Genomic DNA, 25,891 nt, shown 5'->3' with positions numbered 1-25,891 from the left:
GAAGGCCAGGTCCCATCAGGTTAGCAGAAGGCCTACAGTAAGAGTAAAAGATGGTACAGCCTGAGGTAGTTCTAGAAGCAGATACAGAGTGAATAAAGAAAATGAAAATACTTGCCATCTGGGACAGTGAAAAAAGCTGGAACTTTCAGGGTATAAAATAGCAATCATTTATGCAAATGTGGCCAAAGTAAATGAAAGGTTGAAAGCTATGCTGACTCAACTTTATGACCTAGAGAAAGTCAGTTGAGTTGTGTAACTAAATCCCTAAATCTATGAATTAAATCTAACAAGCCCACTATTTCCAAATTGTGTCTTGGGGCATCCCAGCAAAACCCAGGGGTGCCAGGGTTTTCTATTTGAGGGAAACACAGTGAGGCTCAATGTGTGTTTGACACTGAGTGAACTACCAGCTTCAGATAATTTGTAACTTCAACATTAGAACATACATTCTTTTTAACAGCATATCTTTGTGAAGCTGAGTTTTCAGTGGTTACTGTGAAAAAAACCCAAGCACTATGCAAAAGTCAGTATGGAACTAGAAAAGAAGGTGGTGGTGTTCAGTCTGATTCCACAGTTTGAGAAGTTGTATAATCCCAACAGGCACAAACACACCATAAGTATGTAACTGGTTATTTAAGAATTAAATTAAAATATTTTTCAATTTATATCTTATTTTTTAAAGGCAAATAAGTTGTTGGGACATAAATCTTTACTAAGTTGTTTGTACCAAATTAGTTAATAAACAAGTCTGTACTGTATTTCTCTTGGCCTAGAGGCACCATGAAAAAAATTACAGAACCGTTAAGAGAAGTTTGGGAACCTCTGAAATAAGCTACATTAGTTTTTTGAAATATTGACAGTGTAATTAGGAACCAGGCATTTCTAAAACAAGTGGGTATTTTTTTCTATGATGCCAGTGACAGTGATTCCCTGGGTGCGTGAGCTGCTTCCAAGTTAATCAATCTAGTTCACAGTACGCAAAAAAAGGCTAACAAAAGTTGTAATAATATAAAAAATGGATTTGACATTTTTTGATGAAAATGATCTTCCTAGTGGATATTCATTGACACAAAAAATGAAAATACCTTTTATGGTAGTAATGTCAACAAACTATATGAAACACCCTTGCCCCAAGTCTCTCCCTACTCATTCTTTGAGGCCCAGCTCAAACATAAACATTCCGAGTTGAGGCTGTTGGATATTTCCTGTTCTGAACATTCACAGCACATGGCTCATATTCAATTATAGTACTTAAAACATTGTATTGTAACTTACTTGCTTACAGTTTGATTTTCCTACACTACTAAGAGTTCTGTAACAGTAGCTGTGCCTGACACACAGTAGACAATAAATGACTGTTGAATGAATAAAAGGCTTTTTTAAAGAAACAATGTCAGCTCAGTTCTCTAAAAATTGTTTGTCTTATCTAATATTATCGCCAAATATTTCTCAAGAACCTATTATATTTGGAAGATGTAAACAATGTAATGCCAATTCTAATGAAGTTTACATTTCTGCATAAAAATACTTATCTCCTGATTTAATTTTCTCTGTTTCATAGAAATGCTGTGTGCTCTAGAGAGGTTTTAACTGGTAACACTGTTTTAGTTTTTATATTGGGTAGAACCTGTAAAGCAGTGGTTCTCAAGCTATAGTGTACATCAGAATCCCTGGAAGGTTTGTTAAAATACAGGTTTCTGAGCTCTAGTCACAGAAGATTTTCAGATTGAGCAAGTTTGGAGTGGAGCTTCAATTTGCATATCTAACAAGATTCCAAGTGATATTGATGGCTTAATGGTTTAGAAAACACTGGCTCTAAAGATTAACAGCTGAATGACTATTATTAAAAAGTCAGGCCAGGCGGCCTGTAAGCCTAGCACTTTGGGAGGCTGAGGCGGGCGGACTGCCTGAGCTCAGGAGTTCAAGACCAGCCTGGGCAACATGGCGAAACACCATCTCTACAAAAATACAAAAAATTAGCCAGGTGTGGTGGCACACCCCTGTAGTCCCAACTACTCGAGAGGCTGAGACACAATAATCGTTTGAACCCGGGAGGCAGACGTTGCAGTGAGTCAAGATCACACCACTCCAGCCTGGGCAACAGAGAGAGACTCTGTCTCAAAAAAAAAAAAAAAAAATTACATATAGTCAAATAATAATAGATGCTGGTGAGGCTGCAGAGAAAAGGGAACACTTATATACTGCTGATGGGAATGTAAATTAGTTTAGCCATTGTGGAAAGCAGTATGGCAATTTCTCAAAGAAGTGAAAAACAGAAGTATCGTTTGACCCAGGACCCCCTTACTGAGTATATACCCAAAGGAATATAAATCATTCTACCATAAAGACACATGTACACATATGTTCATCACAGCACTATTCACAATCGCAAAGTCATGGCATCAACCTAAATGCCCATCAGTGGTAGACTGGATAAAGAAAACGTGGTACATATACACCATGGAATACCACACAGCCATAAAAAAGAACTAGACCATGTCCTTTGGAGCAACATGGATGGAGCTGGAGGCCATCATCCTAAGCAGACTAACACAGGAACATAATACCACATGTTCTCACTTATAAGTGGGAGCTAAACATTGAGTACACATGGACACAAAGAAGGCAACAACAGATACCAGGACCCATCTGAGAGTAGAGGGTGGGAGGAGGGAGAGGATCAAAAAACGACCTAATGGTTACTATGCCTATTACCTGGGTGATGAAATTATCTGTACAGCAGGTAATCTGTGACTCAGTTTACCTATATAATAAACCTACACATGTACCCCCTGAACCTCAAAGATAAATTAAAAAATAAAGATTAACAGCTGAATATTTAAAAAGTAAAAATGGGTAATAAAGAGTACTTATAAGATACCAGGCACAGTTCCAAGAACTTTAAAGCCATGAACTCATTTGCTAGTACCTTCTATAGCAGTATATGACATTTTACCTTCCCTTCAAATCTGGGATCCTCTGGCAAACTCTCACTTCTTGTCTCAGCCACTGCTCAGAAGTCCTCATTTGTTCACCTTTGTACTCTCTATTGAATAAAGGTTTTTTTTTTTTTTTTGAGACAAGAGTCTCATTCGTCACCCAGGCTGGAGTGCGGTGGTGCAATCTCAGCTCACTGCAACCTCCGCCTCCTGGGTTCAAGCGATTCTCGTGTCTCAGCCTCCCGAGTAGCTGGAATTACAGGCATGCACCACCACGCCCATCTAATTTTTTGTATTTTTAGTAAAGATGGGTTTCACCATGTTGGTCAGGCTGGTCTCGAACTCCTGACCTCAACTAATCCACCCACCTTGGCCTCCTAAAGTGCTGAGATTACAGGCATGAGCCACCATGCCTGGCCAAGATGGGAGTCTTAACAGTGTCCAGGTCCTGGATATTCATGTTCAAGAAGCTGAATTCAGCCTTCCCATGGGTGGTAATCTGAGTTGATAAAACTGCCTATGGAAGTCTGGTTTCTAAGAATATAACAAAAAAATCTCTAATATGTTAAGGGACAAATGAAAGAGAAACAAGGTTTTAGATACTGCAGAGACTGGAAAAATATCTGCTCTTCAATAACTGAATAGCCTACTTTGGATTCCAAATTCTCATACTTAGGTCAAAACTTGAGAAAATAATAAACTTCTTCTATACATGAACTTGCACTGTATCTTCTACGGTGGGAAAAATAATTCTACTTGTCTGGCTTCTAGAGCTTAGCTCACTCACTGGAATGCCAGCAGTGGCCCTCAGGTGACAGAGCTTATATAAGGAGCTCTCTCTAGAGGAGATGAGAGTCACACCATAGATCACCACAGAGAAACCAAAACCAGCTAGTATTATGAGCAGAGAATTATCTTAAGTCAAAGTACAGAAAGGAAAGATATTTTGTGTTGGAAATATTCATAAATAAATAGGTGAGTTGCTGGTAATGCATTTACAATTCAATCTTAAGTGTGGTGCTGTCGGTATCTGTCCTTTAGGGTTTAGTAGGTAACTAACCTTTTCCTACTCAGTATGTATTTTGCAGCTTTTGACAGATGAGAAGTTTGCAGGAGACCCCCAAATTTGTTTTTAAAAGGAATCTCTAAGCAAATCTATAGTGACCTTTTCAAGGGCCAAATTGCTAAAAGCAAAATTGAAGGAACTAGTTGTTCTCATCTCTCAGTGAGAAACCTGAAGTGAAAACAGTTTTTTTCTCCTTCTATTTAAAATTAGTATCTGGTTTAAGTCACATATTCCAAGTATGAAAACTGAAGCACAAAATAGGTTAAAAAAAAAGGGGGGGGGGGGGGAGAAACTAATCTGAACTAGCTTTCAAGTATTAATGATATTGTTAATATCATTGGTGTTAAAAAACTTTTCACTAGAAATTTCTGTCACTATGGGTCCATCTGGGATTGTTTCTATACACTGTATGTATACAGTGTACAATGTACCTAGGAAGACATTACTTGCCAAAGTCCCACAGCTAACTAAAATCACATCTGGGAGTCTTCCTTGTCCACTGTTGTTTCCTTCACATCACTGTGTGAACAACTGTGTTTCAAAGCAAGTCATATAATTCCCCCCAAACATTTACTATATAAAATTGAAATACAAAAATCAAGTGTTTATATTAACTCTATGTGAAGAGTGTTTACAATTGAGCCAAGTACTGTACTATAATTAATTTTTCTTACACCACACTTTGCACTGGAATTGCTTCTGGCTTGCTTAGCTTAAAAAAAAAATTCTGTCACAAATTTTACACACAATGTCTGCTTAACTTTTTTTTTTTTTTTTTTTTGGAGACAGTCTCACTCTGTTGCCCAGGCTGGAGTGCAGTGGCACGATCTCGCCTCCCTGCAACCTCTGCCACCCGGGTTCAGGTGATTCTCCTGCCTCAGCCTCCCAAGTAGCTGGGATTACAGGCACCTGCGACTGCACCCAGCTGATTTTAGTAGAGATGGGGTTTCACCGTCTTGGCCAGGCTGGTCTTGAACTCACCTCGTGATCCACCTGCCTTGGCCTCCCAAAGTTGTTTGCTTACCTTTTAATGAAACTATCATTAATTGTTCTAATACCCTCCATAAGTAGCTCATGGTATAACCGATTAAATAGCTAAGTGACTTGTCCAGATAGTCTGAAATTTCACTCAGTAGTATGGGTTCTTTTTCATTCAACCAAGAGACTACTGTTTTTTGTTTTGTTTTGTTTTGTAGTTCAGGGAAATTTTCCCATAGTATTACTTTGATAATTTACTAGGGAAATTTTCCTGTAGTATTACTTTGATAATTTATTATCCTCCAATGCCTTTTGTCCTCTTTTTTGTAACTTTAGGCAGATTTTGTACTTCCTGGGTTGATCATCTAACTTTCTTAATTTTCCCTTCTACTTTACATTTCTTTATATTTTTGTTTTACTTGCTGGAAGAATGAACTACATCTTCCAGCCTTCTCATGGACTACTTTATTTCAGCTATCATATTATTTCCAAGCATCGTTTCTTGTTATCGATTTGTTCCTTCTCTCTCTCGCTTCCTTTGTAGGCATGTTGTTCTTGTTTAGTGAATCCAGTGTCTTATCATCTGAGACCTATTCATGTTTTTGTTTTGTTTTTTAGTTCTTTCCTATTGCCTGTATCATCTATTTCTTCCGAGTTCTTTTATTCAGTTCATTCCTTTTAGCATTTCTGTTGTCTAATGAACACAGGCCATCCAAACGAGGCTTAGTGTGCATGGGTCATGTTCAACTGTAAATTCAATGAACAGTGATCAGATGGTGAGCTCACTTTTTGCTTGGGGAAACCACAATTGCAGGTTATCAGCAGATCCCTTCTGTGATGGCAGTAGGCTCTCTAGAAAAGGACCTGCTGAAGTCCAGACAGAAGAGTTCGAATCTAGCTGCAGGCATTCTAAGATGAAGGCAGGTAAAGAATGCTGGCTGGCTGGCTTGCTTATCAGTATCCCCCTCTGTACGCAGTTAGGCAGTGGCTCACTCAGCTAAATAGGTTCCCACTCTACCATCCCAACTATTTTTTTATTATATCTGATCCATGGTTCTCTCTCCTCTTCACTCTCTTTTTCTTTGTAGGTTTTATCTTTTTGTTATTTAAACTCCTTTAATGTCTTGTGAAGTAGGGTTTCAGGAAAGAAGAAAATATACATATAAACCCAGTCCAACATCCTCTCTTATGTTGAGATAACTATATCTCTCTTTGTGGTAACTAACGTCAAATCAAATGAGAACAAAATATTGCTGGTAAGAGACCAGCTCTTTAAGATTTGATGGTCATGTTCATTTCAAAAAGAAATGTACTTGAAAATAACCAATGGGGATAAAAGCAAAATTTTAAAAGCCCATTACTTAAAATGAGAGCAAATTGCAATTTATCAACTCAACATCCATAATAAGAGCATTCACTTATGCCATGCACTCTGCTAAGCACTTTACATAAATTATCTTAATATATTTTAATTCACTACCTATCTTGAATCCTATGAGACAGGTGTCATTATTCTCATTTGCAGAGATTCAATTAATCTGCCCAAGGTCAAACAGTAAATAAATAAGTACCAGCTCTGGAATTCAAATCCAGATCTGTCTGACATTTTTTTTTTTTTTTTTTTGAGATAGAGTCTCACTCTGTCACCCAGGCAGGAGTGCAGTGGCGTGATCTCGGCTCACTGCAACCTCCGCCTCCCAGGTTCAAGCAATTCTGCCTCAGCACCTCCAGAGTAGCTGGGACTACAGGTGCGTGCCACCACACCCAGCTAATTTTTTTTTATTTTTAGTAGAGACGGGGTTTCACTGTGTTAGCCAGGATGGTCTTTATCTCCTGACGTCGTGATCCACCGACCTCAGCCTCCCAAAGTGCTGGGATTACAGGCGTGAGCCACCACCGCACCCAGCCTTTCTGACCAACTCTAATAGAGAACCAGCCCTCACATGAAAAGGGGAAAAACTTGTTTGGTTTTTAAGAACCTTGGGGTTCTTAAAAATATGATCACTTCCTATAGCTAAGTACTCCTGAAAGCACATTTGCCTTAGGTTTCTTACAAATTTTATCTGTCATAAGGTGGGCCAAAAAAATGGCATTGAGTAATATCTTTTTTTGCTTAATGTAGAGGAGATTCTGTTTACTTATCCCAAATGATCCACAGACAGCTAACACTATCTCCAGTATCTTAATGACTTTTGAATATATGCATAAGTACATAACAGGTACATGCATAAGTATTTGTTCATGTTAAGATCCCAATGAAGACATCACCCAACTGTTACCCAGGTAGACACTGCAAGAACAAATAAAACCAAAACCAAAACAAAACAAACAGTGATAGGGAATAAGGGGGGGAAACGAAGAAATTAAAATGATAGACATGTTTCTCATTAAGTTAATATATATGAAAGCATTTGAACTAAGTCTGTAAAAATGGCAGATAATAATTAACACTTGGTAGCAGAAACGCTTTCTGAAATACTGAAACACTGCCGGTTTCACTGTAACTTATCACCTAGTGCTGTATCTGCATAGTCTCACAATTCAACTTTATATCCAACATGGGTGTTCATTTCTATTTGGATAAAATTTACTGAAATATACTAGAAAGAAAACTGGTCTTAAAATGCAAAAGGCTCTGCCACTAATTCACTGATCTTAACTTAGTTTACTAATTAACTTCTTATTATAGTTTCCAAATCCGCATGCACGCATGCCCACATGCATTTGACTACGCTTGCCTATGATGTCTCTAAGATCTAAAATTTTAAGATTGGATGAAAATTATTTTCATTTCACAAAAGAAAACAAAATCACATATAAAACAAACAATATCCCATCTGCTAAAACAAGAATGTAAGCATAACACCTTTTCAAGAAACTATAAGAAAGTTCAATAGACAAAAGTAGATGGAACATAAATACCAGAAATATCTAAGAACCAGAAGAATTTTTACTATGTGCAAAGGTGATAAGAGATCAGACCAAACTTTAGGGTACCCCGAGAACTGAGAACTGACCTAGAATTTGTCTTGCATGAGAACTGCTAATAAAATGTATCTGTAATATTTCCTACTCAATATGAACAAGTTTGAGAGGATGAAAAACTGAATGGTTTATACCATCTGTTTACATCACAGATAAACAGATTCTTAAAAAGTGCTTCTAAAACTGTTCAATATATTATAAACATCATAAATACCAGCCCCAGATAGTTATTAAAATACCATTATATTATTAAATCCCAGATAATTACTTAAGTTCTAACTTCCCTTTAGTCACAGATACATATCAGCAAAAACATTTTATTTTTCTACAACAATGCACTACCTAGTCTCAACCTACTACTGATTTGAAAAATAATGCAATTTTGAGTTCCTTACCAGTATTCCTTTCTTTCCTATTTGTATACATCAAGGCCACGTGAGAATCAGAACCCAATCCTCACTAACTCTAGACAGACAAAGGCTTAATCCTCTTCATTCTTGTTGTGTCTAGGCTTATAAACCCCAAAAGTCAGTTTTAAAAAAAAAATTCATGCTATTGGTGTTTTAGAAGCAACTCTTTAGCCATTTTAATAATTAGCCACCTCATGAAAAGATGGAGATTTGCACATCATTTACACAATAACAGAATTTGTAATTAAAGGCTATGTTTTCTAAATAAACATAATTTCACAGATATAGTCAGATGACTTTCAAACAACTAAAGAAATGTTTGACCAGGCTAAGTCGCTCATGCCTGTAATCCCAGCACTTTGGGAGGCTGAGGCAGGAAGATCACTTGTGGCCAGAAGCCTGAGACCAGCCTGGGCAACAAAGCAAGACCCTGTCTCTGCTGGGGAGAAAAAAAAAAAAAAAGGTAAAATAAATGTTTCAGTATTCACACTGAATGAAAGAAATCTTCCAGTTAAGAGGAACACATAGTGACTCCACTTAACGTTGCCTATTAGATGAGGCAAGACGATATTTTCCAATGGGCATATAGAAAAAAAAAATTGATGCTCATTTGCCATATGTATTTTAAAAATTATTTAACCATAAGTTTCTTTTCTCTTTTGTTCATAAATTTTTTCGCTGAGTTTCTTTTCTTTTCCTTTACATGGTAATTATTTTTGTCATAACAACGATAATAAAATACTTTTTCTGAACTCCAGAGCTCCATGCTCTGACTACTATAATCAATGGTCTACAACATGGAATGTGCTCACCCAAAGGGGGCACATAAAATGATCTGTTGGAATGTGGGAGGAAAATACTAGACCTTCTCTTTATTTTTCATCTCTTTTAAAAAATTAAGCCCTCCTAGTAAGTCATATATAGGCTGACATGGATGTATGTTGGCTACTGACTACACTTGTTTCTGTAAGAGTTACTAGAAACAGAATAAACAGAAAGCACTGAATTAAATTAGTGCTTAACCATACTTGAAATTAAACATAAAAACAAAGATGTTGTCTTATAAAGTCACTTTAATCTGCTTCAGTTTATCTAAATGTGTCTTTTTCTGTACTCTGAAATAATTAGTCTTACACTGTAATAGAAATGGAATATGCTGATGACAAAGGGTGTGGAAGTGTGGAACTGGGGTTACTACTTCAATAAATCTCTAATTTGTGCATAATCCTGAAGCTCACAACCTATTAATAAGTCAGAGTTACTGTTCACTCTCATATTAAAATGCAAAACAATACAAGGCTAACCTTCAAAAAACTGTTACTACATTCTTCCCCCAATGATTAAAATTTTGAAGTCTGAAAATACCACGTGTTGAAGAGGATATGGCACAATGGAACACTCAAACAGCTGGTGGGAATGTAAGATGGTAACATCAAGTCTAAAAGAATTTGCTTTTGCTTGGTAAAGGTAACTTCCTCAGCTGTTAGACCCAGTAATGTCACTCCTAGGTATATACCCTAGAAAAACTTGGGCACATGTTACCAGGCTACACATACACAAATGCACAAAAGAGCATTGTGCATAATAGTCGCGTACTAGGTTTATCAAAAGAACTGTAATGGAAAAATCTATTATGGTACAGCCAAACAAGAAAACATTAAAGAAAAATGAACATAAAATTTAGCTATCTGCATCAATATGAATCAATCTTATAAATATACCATTGGATGAAAGAAGAAAACGCAAAAGATTACAACCAGTAATGACTCCATTTAAAGTTAAAACAGGCAAACTAAATTATACTGTTTAGGGATACATACATAGATGGTAAAATCGTAAAACACAACAAGGAAGTGATTACCATAAAAATCAGGACAGCAGTTCTTCCAGGTGTTGGAACAGGCATGTGTGTAATTGGAAAGGACACAAGGAGGCTTCTGGGGTGCTGGCAATGTCCTATTTCTTAACGAGTAATATGTGCTTCATAATATATTTGTTTCATAACTTTTATACTGTACATTTATATGTAAAATAAATCCTTTCAAATTATTAATTTTTGGTATTATAATGGTATTGTGGTTATGTTAAATAAGAGTCCTTATCTTTTAGGGATACTGAAATATTTATGGACAAAATGATATAATGTCTCAGATTTGGCTTCAAAATAATACAGCAAAGGATAAAGTGGATGGAATGAGGTGAAGATTAGACAAGAATTAAAGTTGTTGAAGCTGAGAGATGGGTACACAGGGCTCATTATACTACTGTCTACTTCTGAATATGTTTAAAAATATAAGTTTTAAAAAGCTTTTATGGAAATAGCTTAAAAATAAAGATACACCAGTTTCACAAATGGGAATTATATAGATATTCAATACAGGTCTAACCCAAATCCCAACAGGCCTTATGGAAAACCTGACAAACTAATTTTAAAACTGATCTGTAATAGTCAAGGACTAAGACTGGCCAAAACACGACAAAAGGTGAACAAAGACAAAGGGATCTGCCCTCCCAGATATCAAAACAGTATTAATGCAAACTCTAGAAGACACTGTGTATCATCGTGTATTGGCACCAGGATGAACAAATGGTCAAACAGAATCTAGAGTCTGACTCATGCATGTAGGGAAGCCTGATAATGTACACTGCATACCAGTGGGGAGGGGAAAGACTTCTATTTTTTTTTTTTTTTTTTTTTTTTTGAGATGGAGTCTCACTCTGTTGCCCAGGCTGGAGTGCAGTGGCGCGATCTCGGCTCATTGCAAGCTCCGCCTCCCAGGTTCACGCCATTCTCCTGCCTCAGCCTCCTGAGTAGCTGGGACCACAGGCGTCCGCCACCACGCCCAGCTATTTTTTTGTATTTTTAGTAGAGACAGGGTTTCACCGTGTTAGCCAGGACAGTCTCGATCTCCTGACCTCGTGATCTACCCTCCTCGGCCTCCCAAAGTGCTGGGATTACAGGTGTGAGCCACCGTGCCTGTCCAGGAAAGACTTCTTATGAAGTCGCTGTGGGACAGAGGGTTCCCCATATGGAAAATAAATATAATTATATCCCTTCTCCAAAAATCCACAAAATCAACTCCAGGCTTCTAAAAGGCAAAATTATTCCACTTTTATAGGGAAATTTGGGTGAATTATCCTTATGAATGAGAGGTAAGAAAAAATTCTTAAGCACAAAAATATAAGCCAAAAAAGGTACTTTGTTAAATCACACATAACCAACAAAGAATTTGTATTCAGAACGTAAGAGGGAAGTCTATGAATAAATAAGAAATTTAAAAAATGTACAAAAGACATGAACAGGCATGTCTTTCACACAAGAGGAAACCATACTGAGCAACAAGCACATGAAGAAGTGCTTCGCTTAACCTCACTAGCAATCGGAAAAGAACAATACCATGAAATCCCACCTTACCCATCAGACTGACAAAAATTAAAAAGTGAAAAAACAAGCAGTAATGAAGATGTTGTGAAAGTGAAACTATACCACATTAATGTGGGAGCAGTTATCCCTTTGCAAAATAATTTGGCACTATCTTGTGAAACTGATCATGCCCACACCCCACAATTCAGTATTTCCACTTTTAGATATATATGCTACAGAAACAAGTATACTCAAAGTCATGTATATACTGAGATATGTACAAGAATTTACAGCAGTTTGTAACAGAAAAAAAACTTAAAACTAGAAACTACTCAAATGTCCACCAACAGATCATCTGTATTGGGTAGGAGCTTATATCTGTTTGTTGTTGTGCATCATTACATGATATATATACACACACATATATATATCATTACATGATATATATATACACACATATGTATATGATATACACACACACACATATATATATTTGATTGTATATTTTGACCTGTTATATATATAAGCATATAAAATTATATATATATATATAAAAAATTTGTTTTTTGAAACAGGGTTTCACTCTGTTGCCCAGGCTGGAGTGCAGGGATGCGATCCTGGCTCACTACAGCTTCAACCTCCCAGCTCAAGCAATCCTCCTACCTCAGCCTCCCGAGTAGCTGGGACTACAGGCACACACTACCACACACAGCTAATTTTAAAAATTTTTTGTAGAGACAAAGTCCTACTATGTTACACCCCAGGCTGGTCTCGAACTCCTAGGCTCTAGCAATGCTCCCGCCTCAGCCTCCCAAAGTGTTGGGATTATAGGTGCAAGTCACTGCACCTGGCCTGTTTTATAATTTTTGTACCAAATATATTACAGTTTGAAAGAAGATTTAATTTTTCTTTTAAAGATTATTACTTTTGCTGTTGTCACATTTTAAGTAACTAAAAATTGCAACAACCACATGGTTTACAAAGAAATGGCTTGCTTCATCTTGAGGTATGTAGTAAAAAAAACAAACAAAAAAAAACCTCCAATCTGAACGGAATAAAGATCAACTCCATTCTGAACCAAAAAACATTAAAGCAAAATTTCTTCTCTGACATTTACAAACTTATAAAAGCATTATAATTTCAAAACATAAATAGTTTTTTACTGCCTTCTTATCCCTTTTCCCCATCTTGAACTCACGCCGAATGCTATGGACACTAGCTTACCAACAGTTCCTAATTGGTTAAGGGCACAGACAACAGTACTGGAACACCAGAACCTGTCTGTTTCACAGTTTTGAAAAGAGCCTTTCTAGTTTGTTTTCAAGTACATATAGACAAATTCAAACTATCTCCACAGTTATATTAAAGGAGCTGAAGAGGTACAATATACAGTGAATACCATCCACTACATTACAAAGTGACTATCTACAAGAAAATAGCAATAGTCAGTCCTAAGGCAGGGGAGGTAGTTCCAGTATACTAGTCTTTAGAATTTCTAGGTTTAGTAGTACAGTTAAAACATTTGAATCAGTCTTCTATGATGTTTTTCTAAAACGTAGGGTTTTCATTTCTCAACTGATAAGGCTAATATTCTTCTCTTTATTTTTTAGACAGAATCTCGCTCTGTCTCCAGGTTGGAGTGCAGTGGCGCAATCTCCGCTCACTGCAAGCTCCGCTTCCCAGGTTCACACCATTCTCCTGCCTCGGCCTCCCGAGTAGCTGGGACTAAAGGCACCCGCCCGCCTTGGCCTCCCAAAGTGCTGGGGATACAGGTGTGAGCCACCACGCCAGGCCCTGATAAGGCTAATTTTCTTCTTTTATTAAGTAAATTCATTTAGTTTAAGCATTTTGAGATGACTATGGTTTTATAATGTGATGTGTGAAATTAAATCAGGAACATGCACATTTGTGTTTTCAGAAAAAGGAAAAAAATTGACACTTTTACTATACTCATACCTAATTTAGGGTATAAAATGTGGTTCCTGAAAATGGAAGTTCTATACAAATCTGTGCCATATGAGGTTATTATTGCATAGTAGCTATGGAGATCCATCATATTTGACCAATCACTTTTCTGTTTTACATAAATCCCCTCATGGAGTGCCCTCAGCTAGAGTTTCCTCTAGCCACCTTTCATGGGAATTGTTGGTTCATCCTCTGAGGCTGCAGTAGTTAACTTTGATGTTTTCTCTTTTTTTTTTTTTTTTTTGAGACAGAGTCTCACTCTGTGGCCCAGTCCAGGCTGGAGTGCAGTGGCACGATCTCGGCTCACTGCAACCCTCGCCTCCCAGTCTCAAAACAATTCTCCTGCCTCAGCCTCCCGAGTAGCTGGGATTACAGGCATGCGACACCACGCCCAGCTATTTTTTGTATTTTTAGTAGAGACAGGGTTTCACCATGTTGGCCAGGCTGGTCTCGAACTCCTGACCTCAGGTAATCAGCCCGCCTCGGCCTCCCAAAGTGCTGGGATTACAGGCATAAGCCACTGCACCTGGCCTAACTTTGATGTTTTCTAAAATGTCTAAGGTCTTATAGCAATCCTTAGCTGTCTAACTGATCTATCCCCACTCCGTTTCCTCAACCACTTCCCTTGAAGTAACCTTGAACCATCTAAACACTGAGCACACTGCACTTCCTGTTTCACTGTGGCAACTCCAGCACCATCACTTGCACATATCCTCATGCCCCCACCCCGACTATTATAGGTTAAAACTATACATCAGAACAACAACAAATGGCAGAAAGAAAAGCCACAAAGGGAATAAGCAACCTTATTGCAGAGCATATTCCATACTCAACTCCAGACAGCTGAGGAGGCTAAATGTGCATGAAGGAGTGAAGTGGCTCACTGGGCTACAGTGTACAGTATGGTTTGTCAGTGCTCTCTGTCTGAGCATACAGTAAGTCAAACCACTAGAAAAAATAGGTATGTTCTTCCACATACTTTGGCTTTTTGCTCTAAACCATTCAATGATTTCCTATTTCACAAAGAATAAAAATCAGTCTTTTCATGACCTGGAAGACCAAACATGAACTGGCCCTTGGTTACCTCTTAGACCTCATTCCCACCACTGGCCCCATGCCTCACAGCCACTCTGCCTTCTCTGATGTTCCACTCACACACCCAACCTTGCACTTACTACTCACTCTAAGTGCTTTGCCCCAAGTATTTGTGTACTTTACTCCCTTAAACTTGTGCCTATACAGCACTTAATCTGAGAGGCCTTCCCTGAACACACTATTTAAATTAATATCCCCATTTCTCCAACGTCATCCTCTTTTTTCTTGCTTTCTTTTTCCACGGTGCACTTATCACCACCTGATACCATACATACTTATTTGTACAGTAAATATGTCCTCCACTAAAGTGAGACAAGATGATGGCAGAGATGACATCTGTTGTATTCACTGTTATCTCACCACTACCTGGCTCATTGTAGAAATATCAGAGTGTTATCGTTACAAATGTACTGTAAGTGCGTACATGTCCAAAATAACACATTCCAAGGCCAGGTGTGGTGGCTCATGCCTGCAATTCCCAGCATTTTGGAAGGCTGAGGCAGGAGGATCATTTGAGGTCAGGAGTTCGACATCTGCCTGGCCAACAAGGTGAAACTCCATCTCTACTAAAATATAAAAATTAACCGGGTGTGGTGGCACATGCCTGTAGTCCCAGCTACTCGGGAGGCTGAGGCAGGAGAATTGTCTGAACCTAGGAGGCGGAGGTTGCAGTGAGCCAAGATCGCACCACTGCACTCCAGCTTGGGAGACACAGCGAGACTCCTTCTCACAAAAAAAAAAAAAAAAGAGTAAGAGAAAAAAAAAAAGGCCGGGCGCAGTGGCTCACAGCTATAATCCCAGCACTTTGGGAGGTCGAGGAGGGTGGATCACTTGAGGTCAGGAGTTCGAGATCAGCCTGGCTAACATGGAGAAACCCCATCTCTACTAAAACTACAAAAATTAGCTGGGCATGGTGGAGGGTGCCTGTAATTCCAGCTACTCAGGACGCTGAGGCAGGAGAATTGCTTAAACCCGGGAGGCAGAGGTTGCAGTGAGCCAAGATCGCACCATTGCACTCCAGCCTAGGCGACAAGAGCAAAACTCCGGCTCAAAACAAAGAAAAACAAAAACAAATTAACACATTCCAGATACAAGCAGCATTACAAAAAATCAGTGCTATGTGGGAAACCATTAGATGGGAAGGCAAATAATATGAATAGAAAAGTGGCTTTTTTTTTTTTCTGTAAATCAGGGTTCCTTGTTTTTTAAAGCTACCTTAGAAGCTGACCAGTATTCTGATGCTCAATAAGTTGGTGAAGAATTCACTACAGTTCTGTCAACAGCTAACAAATCTTTTTTTTTTTTTTTTAGATAGAGTCTTGCCCTGTCGCCAGGCTGGAGCACAGCGGCGCAATCTCAGCTCACTGCAACCTCCACCTTGCGGGTTCAAGCAGTTCTCCTGCCTCAGCCTCCGGAGTAGCTAGGACTTCAGGCACATAACATCACACCGGCTAATTTTTTTTTTTTTTTTTTTAGTAGAGACAGGGTTTCACCATGTTGCTCAGGCTGGTCTCGAACTCCTGAGCTCAGGCAATCCACCTGCCTTGGCCTCTCAAAGTGCTAGGATTACAGGTGTTAGCCACTGCGCCCAGCCCTAACAAATCTTTTTAAAAAATTAAATTGCAGGGCAGCAACCATCCAATTAAAAATCTACAACCTTAGCTATATCTAGCAACAGCAACTACAGCATTACTAAGTTACTAAGTTTTGGAATACCACGGCTCAAAACATTGGGGCTCTATTATACCCTGCATTGTACTATATTAAAATGAAGGAGTAGGAGGAGAAAAATGATTATTCTACTATACTCAGAAAAATACATTCTATTTTCTTCCCAATATTGGGTTGTTCCTTTTTCACACATGGAATGTGCAAAAGCAGGGGGTGATAGGGAACAAGTGGGAGAGTCGGCATGCAGCACTTTATTTCAGTAAATATTTTAGAAAACTTTAGCAGATGACCAAGCAGCTTTAAGATACAGCAGTCTTGATATTGTTTAGAATACCAAGGATATGTCTTTGTATAATGTAAAGAAACAAAAATTATTAGTGATTCTTTACATCTGTTTCCTGATGCCAACAAGCAAGCTATTCCTCCATTATGGTGACCACAAAGCCCCATTAAGTTTTATGCAATTTTTCTCAGGAATCAAAAAGGTAAGAAATCAGATGTCCATGGAATTTTTATGGAATACTTCACATAAGTATGTATTCATTAAACAATAACAAACAACTAACATATTAAATGTTGTACTGATACGGGAGTGCTGGGAAGGGAAGAGTGTGGTCCCTTTAAATGATATGGGAGTGGGAACAGGGAATTGCTGGGTAGAGAAAGGCAGGTCCATGGCTAGGGCTCCACCCCCACGGACAAACATAGGCGAGGACAGGCACTCCTGCTTTCGGGCCCAAATGTTGCATTTTCCAAGACCACCCTGGCCCGCCGTGCCCCCATCCTGGGCCTATAAAAACCCAAGACCCTAGCAGGCAGACACATAGGCAGCCAAACGTCGAGAGGAGCACATCAGCGGAAGAAGACACAAGCGGTTAGACGGTGAAAAGACGTCGAGGGAACACGCCTGCACAAGAGCACACCAACAGACACCAGCATGCCAGCAGGCCATCAACTGGCTGGATGAGGCGGAGTTTGGCCGGGGCAGTTAAAGGAGAGCTGGGGCCACCTAGCAGCCCAACTCCAGGGGAAAACCATCTCCTTTCTGGCTCCCTCATCGACAGAGAGCTACTTCCACTCAATAAAACTTTGCACTCCTTCTCCAAGCCCACGTGTGATCCAATTCTTCTAGTACACCAAAGCAAGAACCCAGGATACAGAAAGCCTTCTGTCCCTGTGACAAGGTAGAGGGTCTAACTGAGCTGGTTAACACAAGGCAAACTAAAAAAGCACCCTGTAACACACGCCTTCTGGCACTTCAGCTATAAAGATTCATCCCTAGACATTGTCGTGGGGTCAGAACCCCACAGCTCCCTGTCTGTATGCTCCCCTAGAGGTTTGAGCAGCAGGGCACTGAAGAAGCGAGCCACACCCCCATCGCATGGCTTCTAGGGGGACAAGGGAACTTTTCCTGTTTCAGTATGAGAGAAACTCAAGTTGCAAATCCTCTGTGTAGCAGAAAATGTATTTCTGATGTCTCATAACTCCAGAGGCTTATGCTCCTGCCATTTAAATACCTAATCTGTGTCTTCCTATTTTAGCTATTGGTGAGTATACATTTATCATATATTGAAGAGAATTCACTTTATTATATACCCTTTATTATATATCACGTCACTGCACTCCAGCCTGGGCAACAGAATGAGACTCCATCTCAAAAAAATAAATTAATTAATTAAATAAAATAAATTCAATGCAATCCAAAAAAAAAAAAACTCTAAGATTTACATATGTATTATGAAATATCTCAAACAAGAAAAAAAAAAGAAAAATATAATAAGAAAACATGTAACCACAATCCAGTTTTTAAAAAAGACATCACCAATAGAGTTAGAAAAGAAGAGCTAAGAAAAAATTTCCCCTATGACACAGCAAAACATACTAAGTAAGTAGAGCAATTAAAACAATATGGTAGGGCACAGTGGCTCATGCCTGTAATCCCAGCACTTTGGGAGGCCGAGGCAGGTGAATCACTTGAGATTGGGAGTTACGTGTACAATTATATTTTTAAAATTTAATCCTTATTTTTCCTCTTACGTTGTTACAAATATAAATAAAATATCAATTCATTTGTTCAGCCAGCCAACAATCAATCATGTATACCTACACTCTCCAAGATATTATATTTGATCCTGAAGATACCAAGTTAACATGGTGAAGACCCATAAATAATTCAAAATGTTGTGGGAGAGACTGTAGAATAGTTATTTACTATGCAAAAGGTTCCATGCTATAATAGAAAAATGAACTAAAGAGCTGTGGGAATACAGATGAGTATTATCTCATTCAGGGGAAAGCTGGGGAAATTTTTATGTAACATTTTATTTAGGCACCTTAAAAAATGAAAAGGAGGCCAGGTGCAGTGGCTCACGCCTGTAATCCCAGCATTTTGGGAGGCAGAGGCAGGTGGATCACCTGAGGTCAGGAGTTCGAGACCAGCCTGACCAACATGGTGAAACCCTGTCTCTACTAAAAGTACAAAATTAGCCAGGCGTGGTGGCACATGCCTATAATCCCAGCTACTCAAGAGGCTGAGGCAGGAGAATCACTTGAACCCGGGAGGCGGAAGTTGCAGTGAGCCGAGATCACGCCATTGCACTCCAGCCTGGGCAATAAGAGTGAAACTCCGTCTTAATAAAAAACAGAATTTGGAGGCTGGAGGGCAGGATTTTGGTAGAGGTAACAATATGTGCATATATTAGAGGGCACAAAGACAAGGCATATACCAAGAAGTCAGTCAAGACCACTGACAAGCTATATGACTTTGGGCAAAAAACTGAACCTGTTTCAACTGAAAAATAAAGACAATGATATCTTCCTCAGCGGGTTGCTCTGAGGAAAATGAGATGGTAAGCTGAGAGGAATATGATGGCAATATGGCTGTCACATCTTCCACCCACTGACTTCCAAGGCTGATTTATCTGTTTTACCTCAGGTTACTATCTCCTTTTTCTCTCACTATTCCTCCAGAAGCTATCTGACAGAAGAACACCTCCTCTCAGTCATGTACGATGAATGGTCTAGGAGAGTTCTTGACATACAGTATTTACTTTAAAAACATTATTTCTTTTTAAACATATGTTCGGAGCTCCACTGAACTATTCTCTGTGGTATTCTCTACAACTGCTTTGCAATTACTGCTAGGATCCCAATCCTCAGTTTGAGAACCAGTGGAAAGTTTAATAAGCACCCCACCTGATGTGTCCACATACTTCATACTTACAGGCTGAGGCTGTTCTGCAATACAGCAGTTGAAACACAACCAGAATTCACTCATGCTTACAGTCCACAGTAAATGAGCACCAATGAAGGTTCCAAATCTCAGCTCGGGAAGTTCCAAAAATACGCTCCTCAATACGATGATGTCCAGTGATGCCAAGATGAAATTTTATTATTTCACCGTGTTTTTGTTCCTGGAAGTCAAGTATCTTACACAGTCAATTTAATAAAGAAAAATTTGGATTGTTTCCTTCCTTTGCTTCTGGTTCTACAAAGACTCCTTTCTGAACCACGACGAAGGTATAAAAATTGTTGTCTTGACCCAGGAATTATAACAGACAGTCTAGGGGAAAAAAAGAAAAAGTAAAAAAAAGTTAAACTTTACTTATCCTTGAAAGCTTTTATTTCTTAAAATAAATATTACCAAAAAAAGTAAACACTGAAAAAAAATCAAGATTTTAACAAACTGATATTGATTCAACAAATTATTTTTTGAGCAACTTTTTAAGTGTCAAGTTCTAGGTGTAGTAGTAAAAGTAGACAGAAATCTTTGCCTTCGTGGGGCATCCTATTTTATGATTATAAAAGTATGGATTATTTTAATGAGTTAATTTTTTAAAATCACTAATTAGAACATTATGACTGCCACATACAAGTTTCTAATTCCAAGAAGAAATAATGATCATTTTCATATAGGTTTCTTCAGTTGAGTCCTTTATTCTCACAGACAACTCAGACAGTAATTGACACAGCAATGAATTCTAAGGAGATAATCAAGCAGGTGCAGTTCATCAAAAACCATAAACAAACTTATTACCTTATCCACTGGAATTAGAGCTGTACCTGAAAAATGGGTAGAGGTTAAGTTGGCTTTCTTCTGTGAATCGAGCTATTAGATCCCTACCACTCCCACCACTCCTACCATCATTACTAGAACGCATGTTAGTCAAAATACTCTAAATCCCACCGTGGCAAACCAAGCTGAGTCTATCAGAATCCTTGTCAGGCAATTTTCTGTCTGCAGTTGGACAAAGAGTTAAACCTATTTTTTCTTTCTGACTGCCAAGCTGTTGACTTTAAGGATGTCCTTAGTCAATAATATCCTATACCTCATGTGGAAGATGATTTTGAGGTAATAATGCTGACAAGCAGCGGCAAAAGAGAAGTGGGAAGTCAAGATGACATGATCTCTGATTCTAGGCATCCCTAAGATCAGTTTCACCTGTGCACCAGACGTTTGGTTTTGTAAGGCAACATATCTCCCTCTTTAGCCTGAAGTTATGATGAAGTGGGTTTATATCACTTGCAGACTACTACAATAGTCAAGTTAAGATGTCCAATAGACAGTTTGATATATAGATCTGAAGCCAAGGAGAAGTTTTGCAATCATCAGATTATGACTAAAGCAATGAATGATCTCTAGGCAAAACGGTATCATGACAAGCAAAGTGTGCTCAACAGAGTCCTCTGAGTAAGAACAGCATTTAAATCATAGGTAGAAAAAGAGAAGTCTACTAAGGAGGTTTGGGTGTTACCAGAATTAGAAGAGGAAAATCCGTTAAATGTGGTGTCACTGGAGCCTGTTTCAAGGAGAAAGTGGGTGGCAGTATTAACTGCCACTGAGATAGGAAAGACTGAGGACTATTCCTTAGACTGTGCAGCAAACACAGTGTGGCGCTGGCAACAGCAGTTTCAGTAAAGTAGTGTGGGTAGAAATCAGATTACAGGAGGTTAAGTGAGTGAAAGGAAAGCAGCAGAGTCAACAAGTGTAGACAATGTTTGCAAGAAAAATGGATATAAAGTTTAAAAAGTAGAGTGGCAGAATGAAGAAAATGAGCCTTCCTTGAAATGAAAAGATCAAAGACTAAAGATGTATCAATTTGACTGTGTTCAAAGAGATGTTAACATTTTTGTCCCAAATGGCGAAATATAAATCACTTATTTGTAAATTCTGGAAAGAGACCTCACACATTTATAAGCTTTGCCAACTACAGATCAGTAACAACCACATTACAGGATCACAGAGTCCTGAACATTAAGTGAAATTAAATTCCTCCCTTTTGCTTTTTCCAAAGCCACGACTCTAAACCTGGAAAGACAGAAGTGACGGTAATTTTTGTAGCTGTACAGATGAAGATGTAATGTGAAGTTAAGGCACACATCCTCAGTGTCACAAATCTGGGTAGTATAACAAGGCATGAATTCAGGACCCTGATTCTATAGTCCAGAGGACAAGTCCTCTAACATACAGGAAAATAACATGTTAAGATTTAAGCATACATCCAAAGAATATCAAAAGAAAGAAAAGTTTACATTTTTGCCATTAATTAAAATTCAGAACCTGGAATGTTTATTTAAGCAGAGATGAACATTCCTTATCTTACCCAAACTCTAAATCAAGGAAGTGGCAGTCTTTGGCCAATGAATTGGGTAAATACTGTGAAGTTTTATAAGCTCAAAGAATAATATCACTTATTTCCTCCATCCAATCCTCTTAGCAGGAATATAAGAGAAAAGGCTTAAATATACAGTCTCATGAACATTATTTCAGTGCTGCTATTTAACAAGTTTAATTTCACCCTGGATCAAAAATCTTGCCCATTAAGAAGCCTTTGTGAAATTTAAAAAAAAAATTTTTTTCAGATAGGGTCTCACTGTGTTGCCCAGGCTGGAATGCAGTGGCATGATCACAGCTCACTGCAGCCTTGACTTTCTGAGCTCAGGTGATCCTCCTGCCTTAGCCTCCCAAGTAGCTGGGACTACAGATGTGTGCTGCCACACTTTGCTAATTTTTTATTTTGTGTAGAGACAGGGTCTCACTGTTTTGCCCAGGCTGATCTCAAACTGCTGCACTCACACTTCAGCCTCCCAAAGTGCTGGGATTATAGACATGAGCCACCGCACCTGGCCTAAAGTACAATAACTTCTATTGCTACATATTTCCATTTAGATAATGGATTTGCTAAAACATATTTTCAAACCAAGAAGATGTTCGCAATTCCATGGATTTTTATTTAATATATGGATCTTAAAATGTTTCAGACATGCTTTGGAATGTGATATCAATACATCTTCTATCTTCTTGCTTTTCTAAACAAATTTCCTTTTTTTAGAACGGTTTTCTAAAGTATATATATGTAAAACATATTTACATATAAACATCTTCAAGGAAGTATTGAATTCTTCACAAAAAACTTCAACACTGCCACTAATAACTATACTAATAGTTACTTTCACTTCTTGAGCTGAAAGCTGCTTAAAACATGACCATTTTAAAAACCTATACTTTTTGAAATCTTTAGATAACAGAAGGAGAGTCATTTTACAATAACATCAACATATAAACTTGGCTTTAAATACAGCTCAGCAAATTCCACACATAACTAAGGGGTCAGACTGGTCTACAGCACAAGAGAGTATTTTAACAACCTCATAGATTCATAAGACATAAGATTTTAGAAAGGGAAGGGACTTTTAAAGAGAACATCATGGAACTTGGTCATTAAATAGCTTATCCAAGGCCACTTAGCTAGTGAGCTTCCTTAAATTTGCTTACAAATGAGACTGACATGAGTAGAAAAGTGCAATCCACTATCAGTTCCCCTCCTCCTCCTTTTTGCCACCTAAATCAAATGCTACAGATACCAGCCTCCTACCTGCATGAAGTTTTGCTGCTGACAACTTAATGAAGTTAAACTCCAACATCCTACCCGCAATTTAATACAAATGCTTTTTAGGTCAACTTCCAAAGAAAAATAATAATGTTTTGATGTGAAAAACTAGACAGTGGGGCATGTCAGGTAACTAGCTTTTTTTTTTTTAATCTAAAATATTTTAACTCAGTTCAGGTATTAAGTATGCTCAGTTTGTGTGAAACTGAATAAAAAATTCAGAATTTGGACTTTGAAATAAAAGATCTGTGACAGTTATAGCACTAATTTTTTAGAAATGTTAGTTCAGGCAAGTGACAAGCTCTATCATTCTGTTCCCTCCCTCCCTCTCTCCCTCTCTTCTCTCTCTTCTCTTTCTCTCTCTCTTTCTTTCTTTTTTTTGAGACAGAGTTTCAGCTCTGTTGCCCAGGCTGCAGTGGAGTGGAGCAATCCTGGCTCACTGCAGCCTTGACCTCTCGGGTTCAAATGATCCTCCCACCTCAGCCTCCGAAGTAGCTGGGACTACAGGTACATGCCACCACATTTGGCTAACTTTTGAACTTTTTATAGAGACAGGGTCTCACTATGTTGCCCAGGCTTACCCTCAGTTTTCTTAGTTATAAAATGAAATACTGCATTGCCATTTCACAGGTCTGAAATGAGGATTAAATTAGCTAATATATATGAAAGTACAGTATATATTATAAAGAGCATACAGGTTGAATATCCCTTTTCCTAAATGTTTGGGACCAGAAGTAATGTAGATTTCAGATTTTCTTGTAGTTTGAAATACTTGCTTTATACTTATCCTACTGAACACCCTAAATCTGAAAAATTTGAAATCCAAAATGCTCCAGTGAACATTTCCTTGGACCATGTCAGCATTCAAAAAATTCTGGCTGGGCACAGTGGCTCACACCTGTAGTCCCAACATTTGGCGCAGCTGAAGCATGAGGATTGTGTGAAGCCAAGAGTTCGAGACTAGCCTAGGCAACATAGCAAGACCTCATCTCTACAAAACAATTTAATTTAATTTAAATTTAAAATTTTTTTTTACATTTTGGACTTTGGAGCATTTCAGATTTCAGATTTTTGGATTTGGATGCTCACCTTGTATTGATATAAGATGCTTTTTTGTTACGAGAATTAAAATGGCAAAATAGCACTATTCTGCTATAGTAAAAACAGGTAATTTGCTGCAAACTTTGAAGAAACAGCCTAAAATCTATCTAGAAAAAAAATGAAGAAAATGAAAAAAGGTGAATTATGGTTTTACACAAAACAAAATGAATGACAGCTTCAGGCAACACAGATGATTCTCACATGGCGAGATAAGAAACATGACACAATATACATGCAATGATTTCTGTGAATTTCAAAAACAATTTAAACTATTTTGTTTAGAGATGCATACATACGTATAAAATTAAAGCAAGGAAACTTATAATTAAAGTCAGGAGAATGGTTACCTCTAGGCCTGAGGGCAAGGATTACAAATAGGAAGAGGTGCTTATGGGCTCCTGGAATGCTGACAGTGTTCCACTTCTTGACCTGGGTGGTAGCTACACAGGTATTTGCTTTATAATTATTTGTTAAATAATACATGTATCCACTATGCTATTTTATTTTATTTTATTTTATTTTTGAGACAGGGTCTTGCTTTGCTGCCCAGGCTAGAGTGCACTGTCGCAATCTCAGCTCACCGCAACCTCTGCCTCCCAGACTCAAACCATCCTACCCTTAATCTTCCAAGTAGCTGGGACTACGGGTGTGTGCCATCATGTCCAGCTAATTTTTAAATTTTTTGTAGAGACAAGGTCTCACTATGTTGCCCAGGCTGGTCTCAAACTCCTGGGCTCAAGCAATCTGCCTGCCTCCTTCTCCCAAAATGCTGGGATTAGAGGCATGAGCCACAATGCCTGGCCACTATGCAATTTGTATGTATTTTTAAACGATAATTTTTTTTTTTTTTAGACAGAGTTTTGCTCTGTCACCGAGGCCAGAGTGCAGTGGCGCAATCTCAGCTCACTGCAACTTCAGCCTCCCAGGTTCAAACAATTCTCATGCCTCAGCCTCCTGAGTACATGCTGTGACTACAGGCGCCCACCACCACGCCCAGCTAATTTTTGTATTTTTTTAGTAGAGATGGGGTTTCACCATGTTGGCTAGGCTGGTCTCAAACGCCTGACCTCAAGTGATCCGCTGGCCTTGGCCTCCCTAAATGCTGGGATTACGGGCATGAGCCACCATGCCCAGCCTTAAATGACAAAAATTTAAATGAAATGTCAATTTAAAAAGTAGGCCGGGCATGATGGCTCAGACCTGTAATCCTAGCACTTTGGGAGGCTAAAGTGGGAGGATTACATGAGGCCAGGAGTTCAAGACCAGCATGGCCAATGCAGCAAAACCCCGTCCCTACTAAAAATACAAAAATTAGCTGGGAATGGTGGCATGCACCTGTAATCCCAGCTACTCAGGTGGCTGAGGCACAAGACTTGCTTGACCTAAGGAGGTGGAGGTTGCAGTGAGCTGGGATCATGCCACTGCAC

General features: G+C 38.6%; 1 protein-coding gene across 3 annotated transcripts in view; it reads right to left on the bottom strand.

Moving 5' to 3' along the window:
• The window catches only part of CDC42SE2 (CDC42 small effector 2), a 39,005-nt gene extending 19,004 nt beyond the window's left edge, over positions 1-20,001 (bottom strand). The window contains exon 1 of one of the 3 annotated variants that reach the window (XM_034960454.3): positions 19,697-20,001. In XM_034960454.3, the coding sequence (XP_034816345.1) occupies positions 19,697-19,750 (54 nt within the window). In that variant the 5' untranslated portion in view covers positions 19,751-20,001. The remainder of the gene's footprint in view (positions 1-19,696) is intronic. The other 2 variants (XM_057302339.2, XM_057302338.2) reach the window with 2 other exon arrangements.
• Between the last annotated feature and the right edge of the window lie 5,890 nt (positions 20,002-25,891).

Source organism: Pan paniscus, chromosome 4, assembly GCF_029289425.2.
Source record: "Pan paniscus chromosome 4, NHGRI_mPanPan1-v2.0_pri, whole genome shotgun sequence".
Taxonomy (NCBI): domain Eukaryota; kingdom Metazoa; phylum Chordata; class Mammalia; order Primates; family Hominidae; genus Pan; species Pan paniscus.
Note: the sequence above shows the minus strand (reverse complement) of the source record. Positions and strands in the feature narration are given on the sequence as shown.